The sequence below is a fragment of the Chlorocebus sabaeus genome, chromosome 27, assembly GCF_047675955.1.
Source record: "Chlorocebus sabaeus isolate Y175 chromosome 27, mChlSab1.0.hap1, whole genome shotgun sequence".
Classification (NCBI taxonomy): domain Eukaryota; kingdom Metazoa; phylum Chordata; class Mammalia; order Primates; family Cercopithecidae; genus Chlorocebus; species Chlorocebus sabaeus.
The window spans coordinates 8,575,562-8,594,794 of NC_132930.1; the positions used below are offsets into that span (position 1 = coordinate 8,575,562).

The following is a 19,233-nucleotide window of genomic DNA, read 5'->3' on the forward strand; positions in this document are numbered from 1 at the left end:
CCCACCCATAAAGGCCAGTCCTCACTCGGAAACTCCACAGTCCCCCACAGAACCTTAGGTTAACAGAACAGAGGGACATGAGGACAGGTTTTCCACAATTTCCTTTTCAGTGCTGTTGCACCTCCCAGGCAGGCAGCGTGGTGTAGCTGTGGGTCAGGATCATAAATTTCACTCCCACTTTTCTGGACGCACCTATCTCCATTTCCAGATTAACTTTTTTTCCCCAGAAAATATTCCACTTGATTCCATAGCTTCCCTGTGTAAATCTAGGCACCTATTCAGAGAGCCCCCAGTTAAGAGTGCTGTTCCAAATCCTTCACAGCAGGTGTTGGCCAGGGGTACCTCTAGGTCCCTGCCTCATAGGACCAGGAGTGGGAGGATGGGAGGACAGCTGGTGAAGGGAGGCACTCAGAACACCTGGGGCAGTTTGGGCTATTTTTTTTTAAAAAAAAAACAATTGACCAAATAAGAGTCTTGTCTTCAGTCTTCCTGGTCTACTTAGCCTGTGCCCAGGTATCAATGTGCAGGACCCATTTGCTTTAAATAGAGCCTCCTATGGCCAGTAAATACACATAACACTCCATTTCCTTCCAACCTATGTGCATAAATGTTGTGCATGGAAAGAAACAGCCAGCCTTTAAGCCCTTCCAGGACTGTGCCCTCCACACTGAAGTAACAGCAAGGAAGGCGAGACAACGGTGATGTAGACATTTTTCAAACAACTTTTAAATTAGTATAAAACTGTTATACGCACTGTAAACACTGGCTCACGCCTGTAATCCCAGCACTTTGGGAGGCTGAGGCGGGCGGATCACGAGGTCATGGAGACCACAATGAAACCCCGTCTCTACTAAAAATACAAAAAATGAGCCGGGTGTGGTGGCGGGCGCCTGTAGTCGCAGCTACTCGGGAGGCTGAGGCAGGAGAATGGCACGAACCTGGGAGGCGGAGTTTGCAGTGAGCCGAGATTGCGCCACTGCACTCCAGCCTGGGCGACAGAGCGAGACTCTGTCTCGGAAAAAAAAAAAAAGTCATAATAACTACCCTAATCCCACAACTAAAAAATAATCATTGTTAACTATTATCATTAACACTTTGGCTTATTTCTTCCCTGTATCTTTTCTATGCACATCATTATATTTAACATGGTTGAAGTCATGGTAAATAGTTTTATATGCTGCCTTGTAAACATTTGGGGATTTCATGTAAATTTATTTTATTTTTTATATATTTTAAGTTCCGGGTTACATGTGCAGGATGTGCAGGCTTGTTACATAGGTAAACATGTGCCATTGTGGTTTGCTGCAACTGTCAACCCATCACCTAGGCTTTAAGCCCAGCCTGCATTAGCTGTTTTTCCTGATGCTCTCCCCCACTGACCTCCCCTCCCCAATAGGCCCCAGTGAGTGTTGTGGTTCCCTCCATGTGTCCACGTATTCTTATTGTTTAGCTCCCACTTACGAGTGAGAACATGCAGTGTTTGCTTTTCTGTTCCTGCATTAGTTTGCTGAGGATAATGGCCTCCAGCTCCATCCATGTCCCTACAAAGGCCATGATCTCGTTTCATTTTTATGGCTGCATAGTATTTCATAGTGTATATGTACCACATTTTCTTTATCCAGTCTATCATTGATGGGCATTCGGGTTGATTCCATGTCTTTGCTATTGTGAATAGTGCTGTAGTGAACATACGCATGCATGTATCTTTGTAATAGAATGATTTATATTCTTTTGGATATATACCCAGTAATGGGATTGCTGGGTCAAATGGTATTTCTGGTCCTGAGTCTTTGAGGAATTGCCAGATTGTCTTCCATAACTGTTGAACTAATTTACATTCCCACCAACAGTGTAAAAACGTTTCTGTTTTTTCACAGCCTCGCTAGCATCTGTTATTTCTTATAATTGCCATTCTGACTATTATGAGATGGTATCTCATTGTGGGTTTTTTATTTTTTTTTTAATGCGACGGAGTCTTGCCCTGTCAAATTCTGGATAGAATTTGTTTAAGTTCCTTGTCAGATGGATAGATGGCTGGAGTGCAGTGGCGCAATCTCGGCTCATTGCAAGTTCCGCCTCATGGGTTCACGCCATTCTTCTGCCTCAGCCTCCAGAGTAGCTGGGACCACAGGCACCCACCACCACGCCCTGCTAATTTTTTTGTATTTTTAGTAGAGACGGGGTTTCACCATGTTAGCCAGGATGGTCTCGATCTCTTGACCTCGTGATCCTCCCGCCTCGGCCTCCCAAAGTACTGGTATTACAGGCGTGAGCCTCCGAGCCCGGCCTCATTGTGGTTTTGATTTGCATTTCTCTAATCATCACTGTTGTTGAACTTTTTTTCATGTTTGTTGGCCACATAAATGTCTTCTTTTGAGAAGTGTCTGTTCATGTCCTTTGGCCATTTTTTAATGGGGTGGTTTGTTTTTCTCTTATGAATTTGTTTAACTTCCTTGTAGATTCTGGATATTAGACCTTTGTCAGATGGATAGATTGCAAAAATTTTCTCCCATTCTGTAGATTGCCTATTCACTCTGATGATAGTTTCTTTTTTTTTTTTTTTTTTTCCTTTTTGAGACGGAGTTTCACCTCTGCCGCCCAGGCTGGAGTGCAGTGGCCAGATCTCAGCTCACTGCAAGCTCCGCCTCCCGGGTTTATGCCATTCTCCTGCCTCAGCCTCCCGAGTAGCTGGGACTACAGGTGCCCGCCACCTCGCCCGGCTAATTTTTTGTATTTTTTAGTAGAGACGGGGTTTCACCGGGTTAGCCAGGATGGTCTCGATCTCCTGACCTCGTGATCCACCCGCCTCGGCCTCCCAAAGTGCTGGGATTACAGGCTTGAGCCACCGCGCCCGGCCCTAGTGTCTTTTTTTTTCTTTTCTTTTTGTTTTTAATTTTTATTATTATTATACTTTAAGTTCTAGGGTACAAGTGCATAACATGCAGGTTTGTTACATATGTATACTTGTGCCATGTTGGTGTGCTGCACCCATCATCTCGTCAGCACCCATCAACTCATCCTTTACTTCATGCAATCCCTCCCCCGTCCCCCTTCCCATAATAGGCCCCGGTTTGTGATGTTCTCCTTCCTGAGTCCAAGTGATCTCAATGTTCAGTTCCCACCTATGAGTGAGAACATGCGGTGTTTGGTTTTCTGTTCTTGTGATAGTTTGCTGAGAGTGATGGTTTCCAGCTGCATCCATGTCCCTACAAAGGACACAAACTCATCCTTCTTTATGGCTGCATAGTATTCAGTGGTGTATATGTGCCACATTTTCTTCATCCAGTCTGTCATTGATGGACATTTGGGTTGGTTCCAAGTCTTTGCTATTGTGAATAGTGCCGCAATGAACATACGTGTGCATGTGTCTTTATAGCAGCATGATTTATAATCCTTTGGGTATATACCCAGTAATGGGATGGCTGGGTCATATGATACTTCTGGATCCTTGAGGAACCACCATACTGTTTTCCATAATGGTTGAACTAGTTTACAATCCCACCAACAGTGTAAAAGTGTTTCTATTTCTCCACATCCTCTCCAGCACCTGTTGTTTCCTGACATTTTAATGATTGCCATTCTAACTGGTATGAGATGGTAGCTCATTGTGGTTTTGATTTGCATTTCTCTGATGGCCAGTGATGACGAGCATTTTTTCATGTGTCTGTTGGCTGTATGCATGTCTTCTTTTGAGAAGTGTCTGTTCATATCCCTTCCTACTTTTTGATGGGGTTGTTTTTTTCTTGTAAATTTGTTTGAGTTCTTTGTAGATTCTGGATATTAGCCGTTTGTCAGATAAGTAGATTGCAAAAATTTTCTCCCATTCTGTAGGTTGCCTGTTCACTCTGATGGTAGTTTCTTTTGCTGTGCAGAAGCTCTTTAGTTTAATGAGATCCCATTTGTCAATTTTGGCTTTTGTTGCCGTTGCTTTTGGTGTTTTAGACATGAAGTCGTTGCCCATGCCTATGTCCTGAATGGTATTACCTAGGTTTTCTTCTAGGGTTTTTATGGTATTAGGTCTAACATTTAAGTCTGTAATCCATCTTGACTTAATTTTCGTATAAGGAGTAAAGAAAGGGTCCAGTTTCAGCTTTCTACTTATGCTTAGCCAGTTTTCCCAGCACCATTTATTAAATAGGGACTCTTTTCCCCATTTCTTGTTTTTCTCGGGTTTGTCAAATATCAGATGGCTGTAGATATGTGGTATTACTTTTGAGGACTGTGTTCTGTTCCATTGGTCTATATGTCTGTTTTGGTACTAGTACCATGCTGTTTTGGTTACTGTAGCCTTGTAGTATAGTTTGAAGTCAGGTAGCGTGATGCCTCCAGCTTTGTTCTTTTGACTTAGGATTGTCTTGGCAATGTGGACTCTTTTTTGGTTCCATATGAACTTTAAAGCAGTTTTTTCCAATTCTGTGAAGAAACTCACTGGTAGCTGGATGGGGATGGCGTTGAATCTATAAATAACCTTGGGCAGTATGGCCATTTTCATGATATTGATTCTTTCTATCCATGAGCATGGTATGTTCTTCCATTTGTTTGTGTCCTCTTTTATTTCACTGAGCAGTGGTTTGTAGTTTTCCTTGAAGAGGTCCTTTACATCCCTTGTAAATTGGATTTCTAGGTATTTTATTCTCTTTGAAGCAACTGTGAATGGAAGTTCATTCATGATTTGGCTCTCTGTTTGTCTGTTACTGGTGTATAAGAATGCTTGTGATTTTTGCACATTGATTTTGTATCCTGAGACTTTGCTGAAGTTGCTTATCAGCTTAAGGAGATTTTGGGCTGAGATGATGGGGTTTTCTAAATATACAATCATGTCATCTGCAAACAGGGACAATTTGACTTCATCTTTTCCTAACTGAATCCCCTTGATTTCTTTCTCTTGCCTGATTGCCCTAGCCAGAACTTCCAACACTATGTTGAATAGGAGTGGTGAGAAAGGGTATCCCTGTGTTGTGCCAGTTTTCAAAGGGAGTGCTTCCAGTTTTTGCCCATTCAGTATGATATTGGCTGTGGATTTGTCATAAATAGCTCTTATTATTTTGAGATATGTTCCATCAATACCGAATTTATTGAGAGTTTTTAGCATGAAGGGCTGTTGAATTTTGTCAAAGGCCTTTTCTGCATTTATTGAGATAATCATGTAGTTTTTGTCTTTGGTTCTGTTTATATGCTGGATTACGTTTATTGATTTGCGAATGTTGAACCAGCCTTGCATCCCAGGGATGAAGCCCACTTGATTATGGTGGATACGTTTTTTGATGTGCTGCTGGATTTGGTTTGCCAGTATTTTATTGAGGATTTTTGCATCGATGTTCATCAGGGATATTGGTCTAAAATTCTCTTTTTTTGTTGTGTCTCTGCCAGGCTTTGGTATCAGGATGATGTTGGCCTCTTAAAATGAGTTAGGGAGGATTCCCTCTTTTTCTATTGATTGGAATAGTTTCAGAAGGAATGGTACCAGCTCCTCCTTGTACCTCTGGTAGAATTCAGCTGTGAATCCATCTGGTCCTGGACTTTTTTTGGTTGGTAGGCTATTAATTATTGCCTCAGTTTCAGAGCCTGCTATTGGTCTATTCAGGGATTCAACTTCTTCCTGGTTTAGTCTTGGGAGAGTGTAAGCGTCCAGGAAATTATCCATTTCTTCTAGATTTTCTCGTTTATTTGCATAAAGGTGTTTATAGTATTCTCTGATGGTAGGTAGTTTGTATTTCTGTGGGGTCGGTGGTAATATCCCCTTTATCATTTTTTTATTGCATCTATTTGATTCTTCTCTCTTTTCTTTATTAGTCTTGCTAGTGGTCTATCAATTTTGTTGATCTTTTCAAAAAACTTACTCCTGGATTCATTGATTTTTTTGGAGGGTTTTTTTGTGTCTCTATCTCCTTTAGTTCTGCTCTGATCTTAGTTATTTCTTGCCTTCTGCTAGCTTTTGAATGTGTTTGCTCTTGCTTCTCTAGTTCTTTTAATTGTGATGTTAGAATGTCAATTTTAGATCTTTCCAGCTTTCTCTTGTGGGCATTTAGTGCTATAAATTTCCCTCTACACACTGCTTTAAATGTGTCCCAGAGATTCTGGTTATGTTGTATCTTTGTTCTCATTGGTTTCAAAGAACATCTTTATTTCTGCTTTTATTTCGTTATGTACCCAGTAGTCATTCAGGAGCAGGTTGTTCAGTTTCCATGTAATTGAGCGGTTTTGATTGAGTTTCTTAGTCCTGAGTTCTAGTTTGATTGCACTGTGGTCTGAGAGATAGTTTATTATAATTTCTGTTCTTGTACGTTTGTTGAGGAGTGCTTTACTTCCAATTATGTGGTCAATTTTTGAATAAGTGTGATGTGCTGAGAAGAATGTATATTCTGTTGATTTGGGGTGGAGAGTTCTGTAGATGTCTGTTAGGTCTGCTTGCTGCAGAGATGAGTTCAATTCCTGGATATCCTTGTTAACTTTCTGTCTCGTTGATCTGTCTAATGTTGACAGTGGGGTGTTGAAGAGTCCCATTATTATTGTTTGGGAGTCTAAGTCTCTTTGTAAGTCTCTAAGGACTTGCTTTATGAATCTGGGTGCTCCTGTATTGGGTGCCTGTATATTTAGGATAGTTAGCTCTTCTTGTTGAATTGATTCCTTTACCATTATGTAATGGCCTTCTTTGTCTCTTTTGATCTTTGATGGTTTAAAGTCTGTTTTATCAGAGACTAGGATTGCAACCCCTGCTTTTTTTTGTTCTCCATTTGCTTGGGAGATCTTCCTCCATCCCTTTATTTTGAGCCTATGTGTGCCTCTACATGTGAGATGAGTCTCCTGAATACAGCAAACTGATGGGTCTTGACTCTTTATCCAGTTTGCCAGTCTGTGTCTTTTAATTGGAGCATTTAGTCCATTTACATTTAAGGTTAATATTGTTATGTGTGAACTTGAATCTGTCATTATGATATTAACTGTTTATTTTGCTCACTAGTTGATGCAGTTTCTTTCTAGCATTGATGGTCTTTACATTTTGGCATGTTTTTGCAATGGCTGGTACCGGTTGTTCCTTTCCATGTTTAGTGCTTCCTTCAGGGTCTCTTGTAAGACAGGCCTAGTGGTGACGAAATCTCTAAGCATTTGCTTATCCATAAAGGATTTTATTTCTCCTTCACTTATGAGACTTAGTTTGGCTGGATATGAAATTCTGGGTTGAAAATTCTTTTCTTTAAGAATGTTGAATATTGGCCCCCACTCTCTTCTGGCTTGTAGAGTTTCTGCCGAGAGATCTGCTGTTAGTCTGATGGGCTTCCCTTTGTGGGTAACCTGACCTTTCTCTCTGGCTACCTTTAACAGTTTTTCCTTCATTTCCACTTTGGTGAATCTGACAATTATGTGTCTTGGAGTTGCTCTTCTCGAGGAGTATCTTTGTGGTGTTCTCTGTATTTCCTGAATTTGAATGTTGGCCTGCCTTACTAGGTTGAGGAAATTCTCCTGGATGATACCCTGAAGAGCATTTTCGAACTTGGTTCCATTTTCCCCCTCACTTTCAGGCACCCCAATCAGATGTAGATTTGGTCTTTTCACATAATACCATACTTCTTGAAGGCTTTGTTCATTTCTTTTTCCTCTTTTTTCTTTAGACTTCTCTTCTTGCTTCATTTCATTCATTTGATCCTCAATCGCTGATACTCTTTCTTCCAGTTGATCGAGTCGGTTACTGAAGCTTGTGCATTTGTCACGTATTTCTCGTGTCATGGTTTTTATCTCTGTCAGTTCGTTTATGGCCTTCTCTGCATTGATTATTCTAGTTATCCATTCTTCCATTCTTTTTTCAAGATTTTTAGTTTCTTTGCGCTGGGTACGTAATTCCTCCTGTAGCTGTGAGAAGTTTGATGGACTGAAGCCTTCTTCTCTCAACTCGTCAAAGTCATTCTCCGTCCAGCTTTGATCCGTTGCTGGCGATGAGCTGCATTCCTTTGGAGGGGGAGATGCGCTCTTTATTTTTTGAGTTTCCAGCTTTTCTGCCCTGCTTTTTCCCCATCTTTGTGGTTTTATCTGCCTTTGGTCTTTGATGATGGTGATGTACTGATGGGGTTTTGGTGTGGGTGTCCTTCCTGTTTGTTAGTTTTCCTTCTAACAGTCAGGACCCTGAGCTGTGGATCTGTTGGAGATTGCTTGAGGTCCACTCCAGACCCTGTTTGCCTGGGTATCAACAGCAGAGGCTGCAGAAGATAGAATATTGCTGAACAGCGAGTGTACTTGTCTGATTCTTGCTTTGGAAGCTTCGTCTCAGGGGTATATCCCGCCGTGTGAGGTGTGGGGTGTCAGTCTGCCCGTAGTGGGGGATGTCTCCCAGTTGGGCTACTCAGGGGTCAGGGAGCCGCTTGAGAAAGCAGTCTGTCCGTTCTCAGATCTCAACCTTTGTGTTGGGAGATCCACTGCTCTCTTCAAAGCTGTCAGACAGGGTTGTTTGCATCTGCAGAGGTTTCTGCTTTTTTTGTTGTTGTTTAGCTGTGCCCTGTCCCCAGAGGTGGAGTCTACAGAGACAGGCAGGCCTCCTTGAGCTGCTGTGGGCTCCACCCAGTTCAAGCTTCCTAGAGGCTTTGTTCACCTACTTAAGCCTCAGCAATGGCGGGCGCCCCTCCCCCAGCCTTGCTGCTGCCTTGCTGTTAGATTGCAGACTGCTGTGCTAGCAATGAGGGAGGCTCCGCGGACGTGGGACCCTCCCGGCCAGGTGTGGGATATAATCTCCTGCTGTGCCGTTTGCTAAGACCCTTGGTAAAGTGCAATATTGGGGTGGGAGTTACCTGATTTTCCAGGTGTTGTGTGTCTCAGTTTCCCTGGCTAGGAAAAGGGATTCCCTTCCCCCTTACACTTCCCAGGTGAGGTGATGCCTCGCCCTGCTTCAGCTCTTGGTGATCGGACTGCAGCAGCTGACCAGCACCGATTGTCTGGCACTCCCTAGTGAGATGAACCCGGTACCTCAGTTCAAAATGCAGAAATCACCCGTCTTCTGTGTTGCTTGCGCTGGTAGCTGGAGACTGGAGCTGTTCCTATTCAGCCATCTTGCTCCGCCCCCTCTGATGATAGTTTCTTTTGCTGTGCAGAAGCTTTTACTTGGATCCTATTTGTCAATTTTTGCTTTTGTTGCAATTGCTTTTGACATTTTCATCATGAAATCTTTGCTCGTGCCTATGTCCCGAATGGTATTGCCTGGATTTTCTTCTAGGATTTTTATAGTTTTGGGTTTTACATTTAAGTCTTTAATCCATCTTGAGTTAATTTAAGTATTTAATCCACCTTGAGTTAATTTTTGTATAAGGTATAAAGAAGAAGGGGTATAGTTTCAATTTTTTGCATATGGCTAGCCAGTTCTCCCAGGAACAAGGAATGGGGAAAGGATAGGGAATCCTTTCCCCATTGCTTGTTTTTGTCAGGTTTGTCAAAGATCTGATGGTTGTAGATGTGCAGTCTTATTTGTGTGTTCTCTGTTCCGTTGGTCTGTGTGTCTGTTTTTGTACCAGTACCATGCTGTTTTGCTTACTGTAGCCTCCAGCTGTGTTCTTTTTGCTTAGATTGTCTTGGCTATATGGGCTTTTGTTTTTATGTTCCGTAAGAATTTGAAAGTAGTTTTTTCTAATTCTGTGAAGAATGTCAATGGTAGGTTAATGGGAATAGTATTGAATCTATAAATTACTTTGGGCAGTATGGCCATTTTCATGATATTGATTCTTCCTATCCATGAGCATGGAATAGTTTTTCCGTTTGTGTCCTCTCTGATTTTCTTAAGCAGTGGTTTGTAGTTCTCCTTGAAGAGATTCTTCACTTCACTTGTTAGTTGTATTCCTTGGTATTTTATTCTCTTTATGGCAATTGTGAATGGGATTTCACTCATGATTTGGCTCTCTGCTTGCCTGTTGTTGGTATATAGGAATGCTTGTTTGATTTTTGCACATTGATTTTGTGTCCTGAGACTTTGCTGAAGTTTCTTATCAGCTTAAGAAGCTTTTGGGCTGAGACAGTGGGATTTTCTAGATACAGGATCATGTCATTTGCAAACAGAGACAGTTTGGCTTCCTGTCTACCTATTTGAATACTTTTTTTTTTTTTTTTTTTGGAGATGGAGTTTTGCTCTGTCGCCCAGGCTGGAGTGCAGTGGCAGGATCTCGGCTCACTGCAAGCCACCTCCTGGGTTCACACCATTCTCCTTCCTCAGCCTCCCGAGTAGCTGGGACTACAGGCACCCGCTACAATGCCAGGCTAGTTTTTTGTATTTTTAGTAGAGACGGGGTGTCACCGTGTTAGGCAGGATGGTCTCGATCTCCTGACCTCATGATCCGCTTGCCTTGGCCTCCCAAAGTGCTGGAAATACAGGCATGAGCCACCGTGCCAGGCCTCGAATACCCTTTGTTTCTTTCTCTTGCCTGATTGCCCTGGCCGGAACTTACCTTTTTTTTTTTTTTTTTTGAGACGAAGTCTTGCGCTATTGCCCAGGCTGGAGTGCAGTGGTTCGATCTCAGCTCACTGCAAGCTCTGCCTTCTGGGTTAACACCATTCTCCTGCTTCAGCTTCCCGAGTAGCTGGGACTACAGGCGCCCGCCACCACACCCGGCTAATTTTTTGTGTTTTTTAGTAGAGATGGGGTTTCACCGTGTTAGCCAGGATGGTCTTGATCTGAGCTCGTGATCTGCCCGCCTCGGCCTCGCAGAGTGCTGGGATTACAGGCGTGAGCCACAACACCTGGCCCAGAACTTTCAATACTATGTTGAATAGGAGTGGTGAGAGAGGACATCCTTGTTTCGTGCCAGTTTTCAAGGGGAATGCTTCCAGCTTTTGCACATTCAATATGATACTGGCTGTGGATTTGTCATGAATGACTCTTATAAAAAATTTTTCATACACATGTTTTTGTTTGTTTATTTTAGAGAACGAGTGTTGCTTTGTTGCCCAAGCTGGAGTGCAGTGGCACAGTCATGGCTTGTTGCAGCCCTGAAATGCTGAACTCAAGTGATCCTCCCAGCTTACTCTGGGTAGCTGGGTTTACAGGCACAGGTCACCACACCCAGCTAATGGTTTGATATTTTTGTAGAGATGTGTTCTTGCTGTGTTTCCCAGACTGGTCTCAGTCTCGTGGGTGCAAGCAATCCTCCCACCTTTGCCTCCCAAATTTTGGGATTACAGGCATGAGCCACTGTGCCTGGCAACATCTTAATGACTCTAAAATATGGATGAGGGATCAAAGAAAAGTTCATTCAAATCCTGATTAATGAGTCTTTACAATTTCTCTAAAACTTCCAAGCAAAATCCAAGGTAGTGCCTTGCACATGTCGCTTGACAAAGCAGTGACATATGTACCCTTGTGTTTTACTCTAACCGTAAACTGTGAAGAACAGAATGCTGCTTTGGAGCCTCATACTCAGCCCTGTGTAGAAGAGATTCATATGTAGAAAGTAAATGAAGTCCCCAAAGTCATACAGTCAGTGAAAAACCTGGAACTAAAATGCAGACCTGTTTCCTGTCTCCATTTGTTTCTCGAAACTTAGGGTTTTTTCCAGCAATTAATGCTCAGTGTCAGGAGACACATTCTTCCTCACTGTGGCATCGGTAAAAAGGGCTGGAGTTTTAAGAAGCTGGTGAAATTAGGGGCATTTGACAGGTTTTATTAAGCTTTGGTTTAATAACAGGCCTACCTCTAACTGATACACATGTGACTTATTTTGGTTGACCTCTTATTGTTCAGCAAGTGCTTCTTCAATTTGGAGAATATATCCATATAACCGTTCACAAGTGGCCCCAGCCGAGGTCTGTAAGGATGATGACTATTTTAAGAAAATGCTTTTTTGGCAAGAAGAAAAATTTTCTAACCTACTCCTACTTCCTGTTACTCAAAATCTTCAAAAGGATGTTAAAGTAGTTTTTGATTTATGTTACATTGTGATGTCACCTAAAAAATCCAAGGCGGTTGTTATATTACACTGCCTAAAATGATAATTCCTGTTTGCTATCTTTAAAAAATCGTGAGAAAAACGAAATTTAGAAAGCTCGGTGGTGATACTTTAAAATTAGGGCTTAGGTTAAATATTTATTATTTTTTTGAACGTGACAAGAACATCTTAAGAAAACACACAGCTAAGAAATACAGTGGCAACAATTCATATAAATTAGGTTATTAACTAAGCTACCAAGACCTTTAAAGGCAATTAGTTACTACTCCTGAAAGGGTTCTAATATAAATCTTAAGATGTAGGCATTATTTATGTAGTGGTACAAAAAAAAGTCATGCTCTATGTTGGGTTAATATCTATTCACTTTTATTTTGATTATTCAAGGAGTCTATAAGACTAAGCCTCAAAAAATAGTGTAATAGTGAAATATATAAAGGGATAAAATCAGTTGAGCTTCTTTGGGACACTTAGGGAAGAACTGTGTGGCCAAGTGTGTATGCATTGAGAAGCAAGTCTAATTGTATGGAATTCTGCTTACTGAAGAACTAGGAATGAATCCGTCATTAGAAACACTTATATTATTGATTAATAATTAGCAAAACCTTAGTTTTCAGTACTTTAGTTTTAAAAAGCATCATTGGGTGCTACTGCTACGACCTGAGTCAAATAAGTCAAGACATGTCTCTTCTGTGGGTTCTTTGTGATCATGATTGTTGACCCAAATTCATCTTGGAGTAAGTTTGACTTGAAAGTTCTCAGTGAATTGTGCTGAACCTAAATATTCTTTTCAAACTATAGCATCTGCTCTGTATTTACAAACTGAAATAACTACGGATGTCAAATGAAAGAAGATTCTATTTCCTTTAGAAAATATTTTTTTTTTAGAAGTTTGCATCAAAAATCTTTTTAGAGGCCGGGTGCAGTGGCTCGTGCCTATAAACCCAGCACTTTGGGAGGCCAAAGCAGGAGGAGGCCAGGAGCTCAAGACCATCCTGGGCAACATAGCAAGACCCTGTCTCTGCAAAAAAATTAACATGATTAACTGGGTGCAGTGGTGAGCACCTGTAGTCCCAGCTACTGGGGAGGCTGAAGTGGGAGAATCACTTAAGCCCAAGAGGTCAAGGTTGCAGTGAGCTGAGATCACTGTACTGCACTCCAGTGTGGGTGCCAGTAAGACCTCTGTTTAAAAAAAAAAAAATTAAAAATATTTATTTATGTTTATGTTACGGGAAAGCCAATGTGTAATTGTTGCCATTTCTTCCACCCAGTGCCCTGCCAGACCGTTTTAGATTACTTGAAGACGGTTCTGCAGCACCACAACCAACTCCTGATACCACAGCCAGCCGACCAGCCAACTGAGGTAGGTCTCTAGGGAAAAGATAAATGTTCCATTTGGGATTCCCTTAAGATGAAGTCTCTTGATAATTTACCAGTGTATACCAGAACAGAATGGCTAGCAAAATAGATTTTGACTGAGGTTTACAGGTCTGTTACCTGTAAGTATGTAATTTGTGGAGAAAGATGACACATATATTTACAGAGATTCAGCTTCGTACTGAGTGGGGAGAGACAGAGGTAATGACAATTTAAACAGCATGGGCAATTTTTCCACCGTTCTGTTTGCACAGAGATGCCTGAAATGAGAGACACCAACTTGTCATTCCCTCAGACAGAGCCTGTGTTCCACATGCCCCTCACTCTGGGCACCTCACAAACTGGGCACGATTCTCCAGTGTGTAGGTAGGCGTTTTCCAGACGTCAGGGCCTCTGGATATGGGTTATTTTTTTCATCTGGGTTTCAGTGGAAGAAACCACAGTCTCTCCCAATCTATAGAAGAAATTATGTGTTTTAATAGTAATAAAGATGGTATATACTTATAAGATGTTCAAGACTCAGTTTTGAATATATGACTTTCATATAAGACTTGAGAACCGGTGGACAATCCCCACAAGAATCCCCTGGGGAAGCTCTGAGGTTTCCCCCAGCCTAAAAATAAGCCTTCCTTGGATTCTCCTTCTCTTCTGCCGTCATTGCCCTCCTTTCTACTTCCATCTTCTTCCAGGCTCCCAAAGCATCCTGGGTCAGCACCTTCGTTCTGCACTACAGCACGTCTTGCTCCTCGAAAGTTCGGCCCGGGTCTCATCTCTAGTGTCATAGAAGACACTCGATTCATGATTGCTGAATGGTGACCTCATTTTTTTCTAATGATTAAACATTTGAACAGCTAGTCTATGTTCTTTATCTTCTCTCTCTTAATTTCCATTTGCTCTTCCCCCCTGTAATCTGGCTTCACTTCCACCACTACCAGAGTTTTCTACAAGAGGCCCCTGGTGACTCTCCAGTTGTCTGGTCCTGTGACCCTTTTTCCACTTTGGTCACCCCACGCCCTCACCTCTCCTCCTCTGTGCTCTCTCTTGCCCTTAGCCTTAGTGTTAGTACTTTCTCCTGGTTCCTTGCTCCTCTTCCTATGACGCCTTCATGAGTTTTTCCATCCACTGTTCTCCAGAGTTCATGCTTTGTCTTTTTCTCTCACTCTCTACTGCCTTTTCTCATCAGCTATGTTTCTTATTTATTTATTTATTTATTTTTGAGACAGGGCCTCGCTTTCTTGCCCAGGCTGGAGTACAGTGGCATGATCATGACTCACTGCATCCTCTACCTCCCAGGCTCAGGTGATCCTCCCACCTCAGCCCCGCAAATAGCCGAGACTACAGGTGTGCACCACCACGCCCAGCTAACTTTTAGTTTTTATAGAGACAGGGTCTCACTATGTTGCCCAGGCTGGTCTTGAACTCCTGAGCTCAAGTGAATCTCCTGCCTCAGCCTCCCAAAGTGTTGGGATTACAGGCATGAGCCTGGGTCCAGTTGTGTGTTTCTTATAACATTCACTAGATGTGTGTTAACAAGTCCCACATGCATACCTAGAGCACCAGTCCCGGTGGCTTCATTGTAGACCACCGTGCCAACTGCCTGGCCCACAGTGGTTTGCCCATACACCGCTTGATCTCACCGCACCTATTCTGAATACCCATCTGCAGTTCCTCCAGTTTTCAATAAAGGCCCCACCAACCCCAGGTAAAAGTTTTGACACATCACTGACCCCCTCATTTCCTACGTCTAAGAATTCTACAGCTATGTTGAGTTGTCTCTCTTTTCCTAGGTTGACTGTCTCACCTGACTATTGCAGCAGCTTCTTTCTTCTCCATTCTCCACACTGGAAAGTTTTTTTTTTTTCCCCCTGAATTACAGATCCAAAGTAAATGTATACTTAAAATCCTTGGCTCCCTAGAATTTAATCCATATTTCCTAACTTGACATTACTGTCATACAAAAAGCACAACTGAAAAGCCCACTTCCTCCAGGAAGCTCTCCCTGACTGCCACACCCCTGCTTTGTGCCTGTGCGGCACACTGTTCATGAGTGTAATTCAGAGCTAGTTACCTTGCTTAATAGTAAATGTACACCTATGTCTTCCATTTGATGATGACTCAAGTAACCCATTAAGGGTGATTCATTTTGTTTTTTTTCAGTGACTCAACAATAGGTCAATGTTTAATAACCTGTGGGTGGCTAATTGAAGAAAATATACAACAAGAATTCTACAAAAATAGGAAGATAGGGGAAATATCTACATTTCCTCTGGATAGGACTACTTAAACTTTATGACTCATCATCATTATGACTGTACTATTTTTATTGTCATTTCAGGCACACAAGCATTTTCTCATTTTTATTATTTATCACATGTTACTTCTATTAACTATGCTAAAACAGGTTTGTAAATCTCATCCATAACCCGGAGAGCATTCTGAATTGTGCTTTGGGCTATAAATTACTTTCTCTTTCTTTCCCTTTTTCTTGATAAAAATTACCTCCAAATGGTATTCTTACATTTTATGAGACCAACATTTTATGCAGAGCTACTGCATTCAGTGGATTTTTTCAAAGTTTTTGGGAAAGCTCCTTTCCTGGATTGTCAGCTGCCAGATCACTAGTCTGTCCCATCTTGAAATAGACCGGTTTCAGGGGCACAGCAAAGCATTGCGTACAGGGTGAACCCTGAACTCAGGGATGGCATCCCCAGCCCCATCCCTTTGAGCTGTGAAGCCTTGGAAAGGGATTTGACCTCCTTGGTAAAACAGAGCTGTAATCCTGGCTTACCAGGTGAGCTCACTCGCCTGAGCAAAACAGCTTTTAAAAATTATATGGTGTTAAATAAACAGCTTAAAAAGCAGCTAGACAGTCTTTTCTAAGGCTGAGGAGTATTTACAGGGACCATAACTAAGAGGATGGTGGAAGTCTTGTTTTTTAATTTAAGGATGGTAGAAGTCTCCTTTTTAGTGGCTCCTCATCTGTGTTGCTCTCCTTAAAGTTCTTTACCTTTGTGAATTTATATTCAGTGGTTAAAAAAAAAGTAAGAATTCTTCATTGTAGCCACCATTACTGGGTGTCTGCTATGTGCCAGCCACAGAGGCCTGTGCTCCACTGCATCAGCCGTTCAGCAAGTGTTTATTGCACCTGCATTGTGTCAGGCGCTGTACTCCGCCCTGAGAGTCTGGCATAGAATAAACAGGTAACAGTTCCAGCTCTCATAAGCTTATCTTCTAGTGGGAGACAGCGGGACTGCTCGCCACAAACCACCAAGCTGGGATTGTCATCTGTATTTTAACAGAAAAGAGTGAAGTTTAGAAAAGTCACCTGCCCAAGGCTGAACCCAGAGCCCAGCTGTAGAATAGACCTAGTACCTCCACCTGTGAGGAGAAAGGAGGGAAGTGTGCAAAGTGCTTGGGGCAGGCGCTTCGGGCTGGTCATCTGTTGCTCAATACATGGGGACGTTTATTAAGCTTCCTCCATGAAAGTACTGGTGACACAGTGAGTGGTTTTGAGTCAGCCAGCCCCCAGATTTCACGCCCCCCCCCCACCTCCCACCCAGCCTCCCTGAGGGCCAAGGGGTCAACCATTCAGAGCCCTTAGGAGACCTTTCCTTTCAGTGCGTGGGAAGCAATGGATTTATTTTCCCTGCTGCCGCTTTCCTCCCAACTGTAGCCTCTGTTCCTCATTTTTGTGAAAGACATCACTGTTTGACCTGGGGATCATCTTGCTTCCTCAGTCTCCCGTACATACACCCTGGCCCATGGAATTGGTTGCCTGGCCCCCTCGATTCGACAGCTTTCACTCCCACCTCTCTCTGCCCTGCACAGACTTGATTCAGACCTCCGTCTCTCACCTCCTGCCAGGAAACAGCAACCGGGGCTGAAGGACTTTTTGGGAGCTCTGGGCCCCTGCCCATCTTTTGATTGTCTCTTATACGCGGGGTCCTCCACTGTACCCAGCCAAGGCTGGGCTCATGCTCCCAAATAGTCACATCTTGTACTCATGATAATTCAGTTCCTTGCAGTTGTGTAGTTGGGGAAACTGATCCAACAACTTGAAGTAACTTGCTCAAGTTAGTCTAATAAGACACAGAACCAAGATTCAATTCAAACCCAGCCTGACTGTAAATTCAGAGCACATAGGCGCCTCAGCTGCCTTCCTTAGGAAAGGAGGCCACATCACACTGTTGCTCGTTGAGGAGCGTATGAGTGCTGCCGTGGTGAGTCTCCACGCGCAGAACTCGGTGCCAGTTTCCCAGCCGCATCGGGCTGCCTCCCTCTTGTTGGTTCCTATGCCATTTCCCCTTCTCAGTGCTTAACTAAACAGGGCACTTTTTGAAATAAAACCCTATCAGATCCAAATGGTGCCAAATTTATAAACTGTAGTAAATTTGCCAAGTTGTAAAAATGAATGAGTTTTCCCTTCTTTGTTTTGTACACCTTAATTACTGGGGAAGGAGTACATTAAAACTAAGATCATGGGTTAATTAATTTGTCCTGGACTGTAGAATTTTATGGACAACCAGAACTAAAGTAATGGTTGTGTAGGTGCAATTGATTAAACATGGCTTATAAATGTTACAGAAATTCCCGTAATTAGTCCCACTGCAGCTATTTAGCCCGGGAATTTTATAGCAGACATAAATTATGAAGGTGAAAAGTAAGGAAAATTTTGAGTTGACATAGTGGCATTTGCAGAAGCTATAATTTGAGGAAACCTGTTTTGCATGATTATTAGTGATTTCTTTTTTCAGTTTCCACAATTCTCCCTTCTTAAAATTTGCTTTTTAATGTTGTTTCTATTGTAATGCAGTGACTACCAGGTGTTGGGTGCGTTAAACATAAGTAATACCTTATTAAAATAGATCACCAGCATCATTTCGAAAAGTACTTAAAAGTAACCAAAAAAGGAAGGACCTGTTTGATCACACTCTTCAAAGTTTTGCATATTTTAATAGATTGAAAAGGAAAGTTACAGGTTAGATTTAAATAGTGTTCCCTGTCATTGGATCTTGACACATTTGAACCTACCTGTTAAAATGTAAGTTATAAATAGCTCCCCTTTCAAAGGTGTTCATTATACCTCATTGGCTCTTGTTACAGAAAATGCAAATGTAATTTGAAAAGTGCCCCTTCTGAGTCTGAGCAATTACTTGCGCACTTCAATACCTGGTTCATTGTCAGCACAGCCATTTGGTTAAAAAGCGTGTTTGCCTTTGAAATGGAGATCATTTCTGCTTCTGGCTGGCTGACTCGGTGGGTAATGAGAAAATATTTCGCTTTTCCAGGGAAGCAAGCAGCTGTTGAACAACTATCCTGTCTACATAACGAGCAAACAGTGGGATGAGGCTGTAAATTCTTCAAAGAAAGATGGGAGACGGCTCCTTCGATACCTCATCAGATTTGTTTTCACAACCGATGAGCTTAAGTACTCATGCGGCCTTGGGAAAAGGAAAAGGTCAGTGCAGTCAGGAGAGACAGGTCCCGAAAGACGCCCTCTGGATCCAGTTAAAGTAACATGCCTCCGAGGTACTGCATCCTTCCGCTCAGTGTCACCATCTGTGATCTCATTTCACTGCATTGGCTGTGGCTCTCCCCGTACAAGTGTTCAGCCTTACTGTATTTTGATTTCTTTCTGCTGAGAACGTCTAGGCTTCATGTGGCCCATCTACTCAGTATTGAGAAGCTCTTTTAAAAACCTCCGTTTGCCTTAGCATTGTTGTTCTCACTTAGTGGTACATAAGCATCGCATAACACCTCATGTTTCACGCTTCAAATTCAGATTTTCTTTGCTGCCAGAGAAGGCCACCTCCAGCAAAACTGGAGCATAGGGGAACACACAGAGGAAGGGAAGGCGTGGACATTTTTTTTAATGGGTAAAATGTTACCTCATTTCCAGTTCTAGTTTGTGTCCCCTTCTAGTACCTTCTCAAGAATACTTGGC

The 19,233-nt window shown here is 42.4% G+C and overlaps 1 protein-coding gene across 2 annotated transcripts in view; it reads left to right on the top strand.

Annotated features, from left to right (window-relative positions):
- Window positions 1-19,233, top strand: part of BEND4 (BEN domain containing 4) — a 46,580-nt gene that overhangs the window by 18,685 nt on the left and 8,662 nt on the right. Inside the window, exons 3-4 of one of the 2 annotated variants that reach the window (XM_008017522.3) lie at window positions 13,184-13,275; window positions 18,578-18,818. In XM_008017522.3, the coding sequence (XP_008015713.1) occupies window positions 13,184-13,275; window positions 18,578-18,818 (333 nt within the window). The remainder of the gene's footprint in view (window positions 1-13,183; window positions 13,276-18,577; window positions 18,819-19,233) is intronic. The other variant, XM_038008587.2, reaches the window with a different exon arrangement.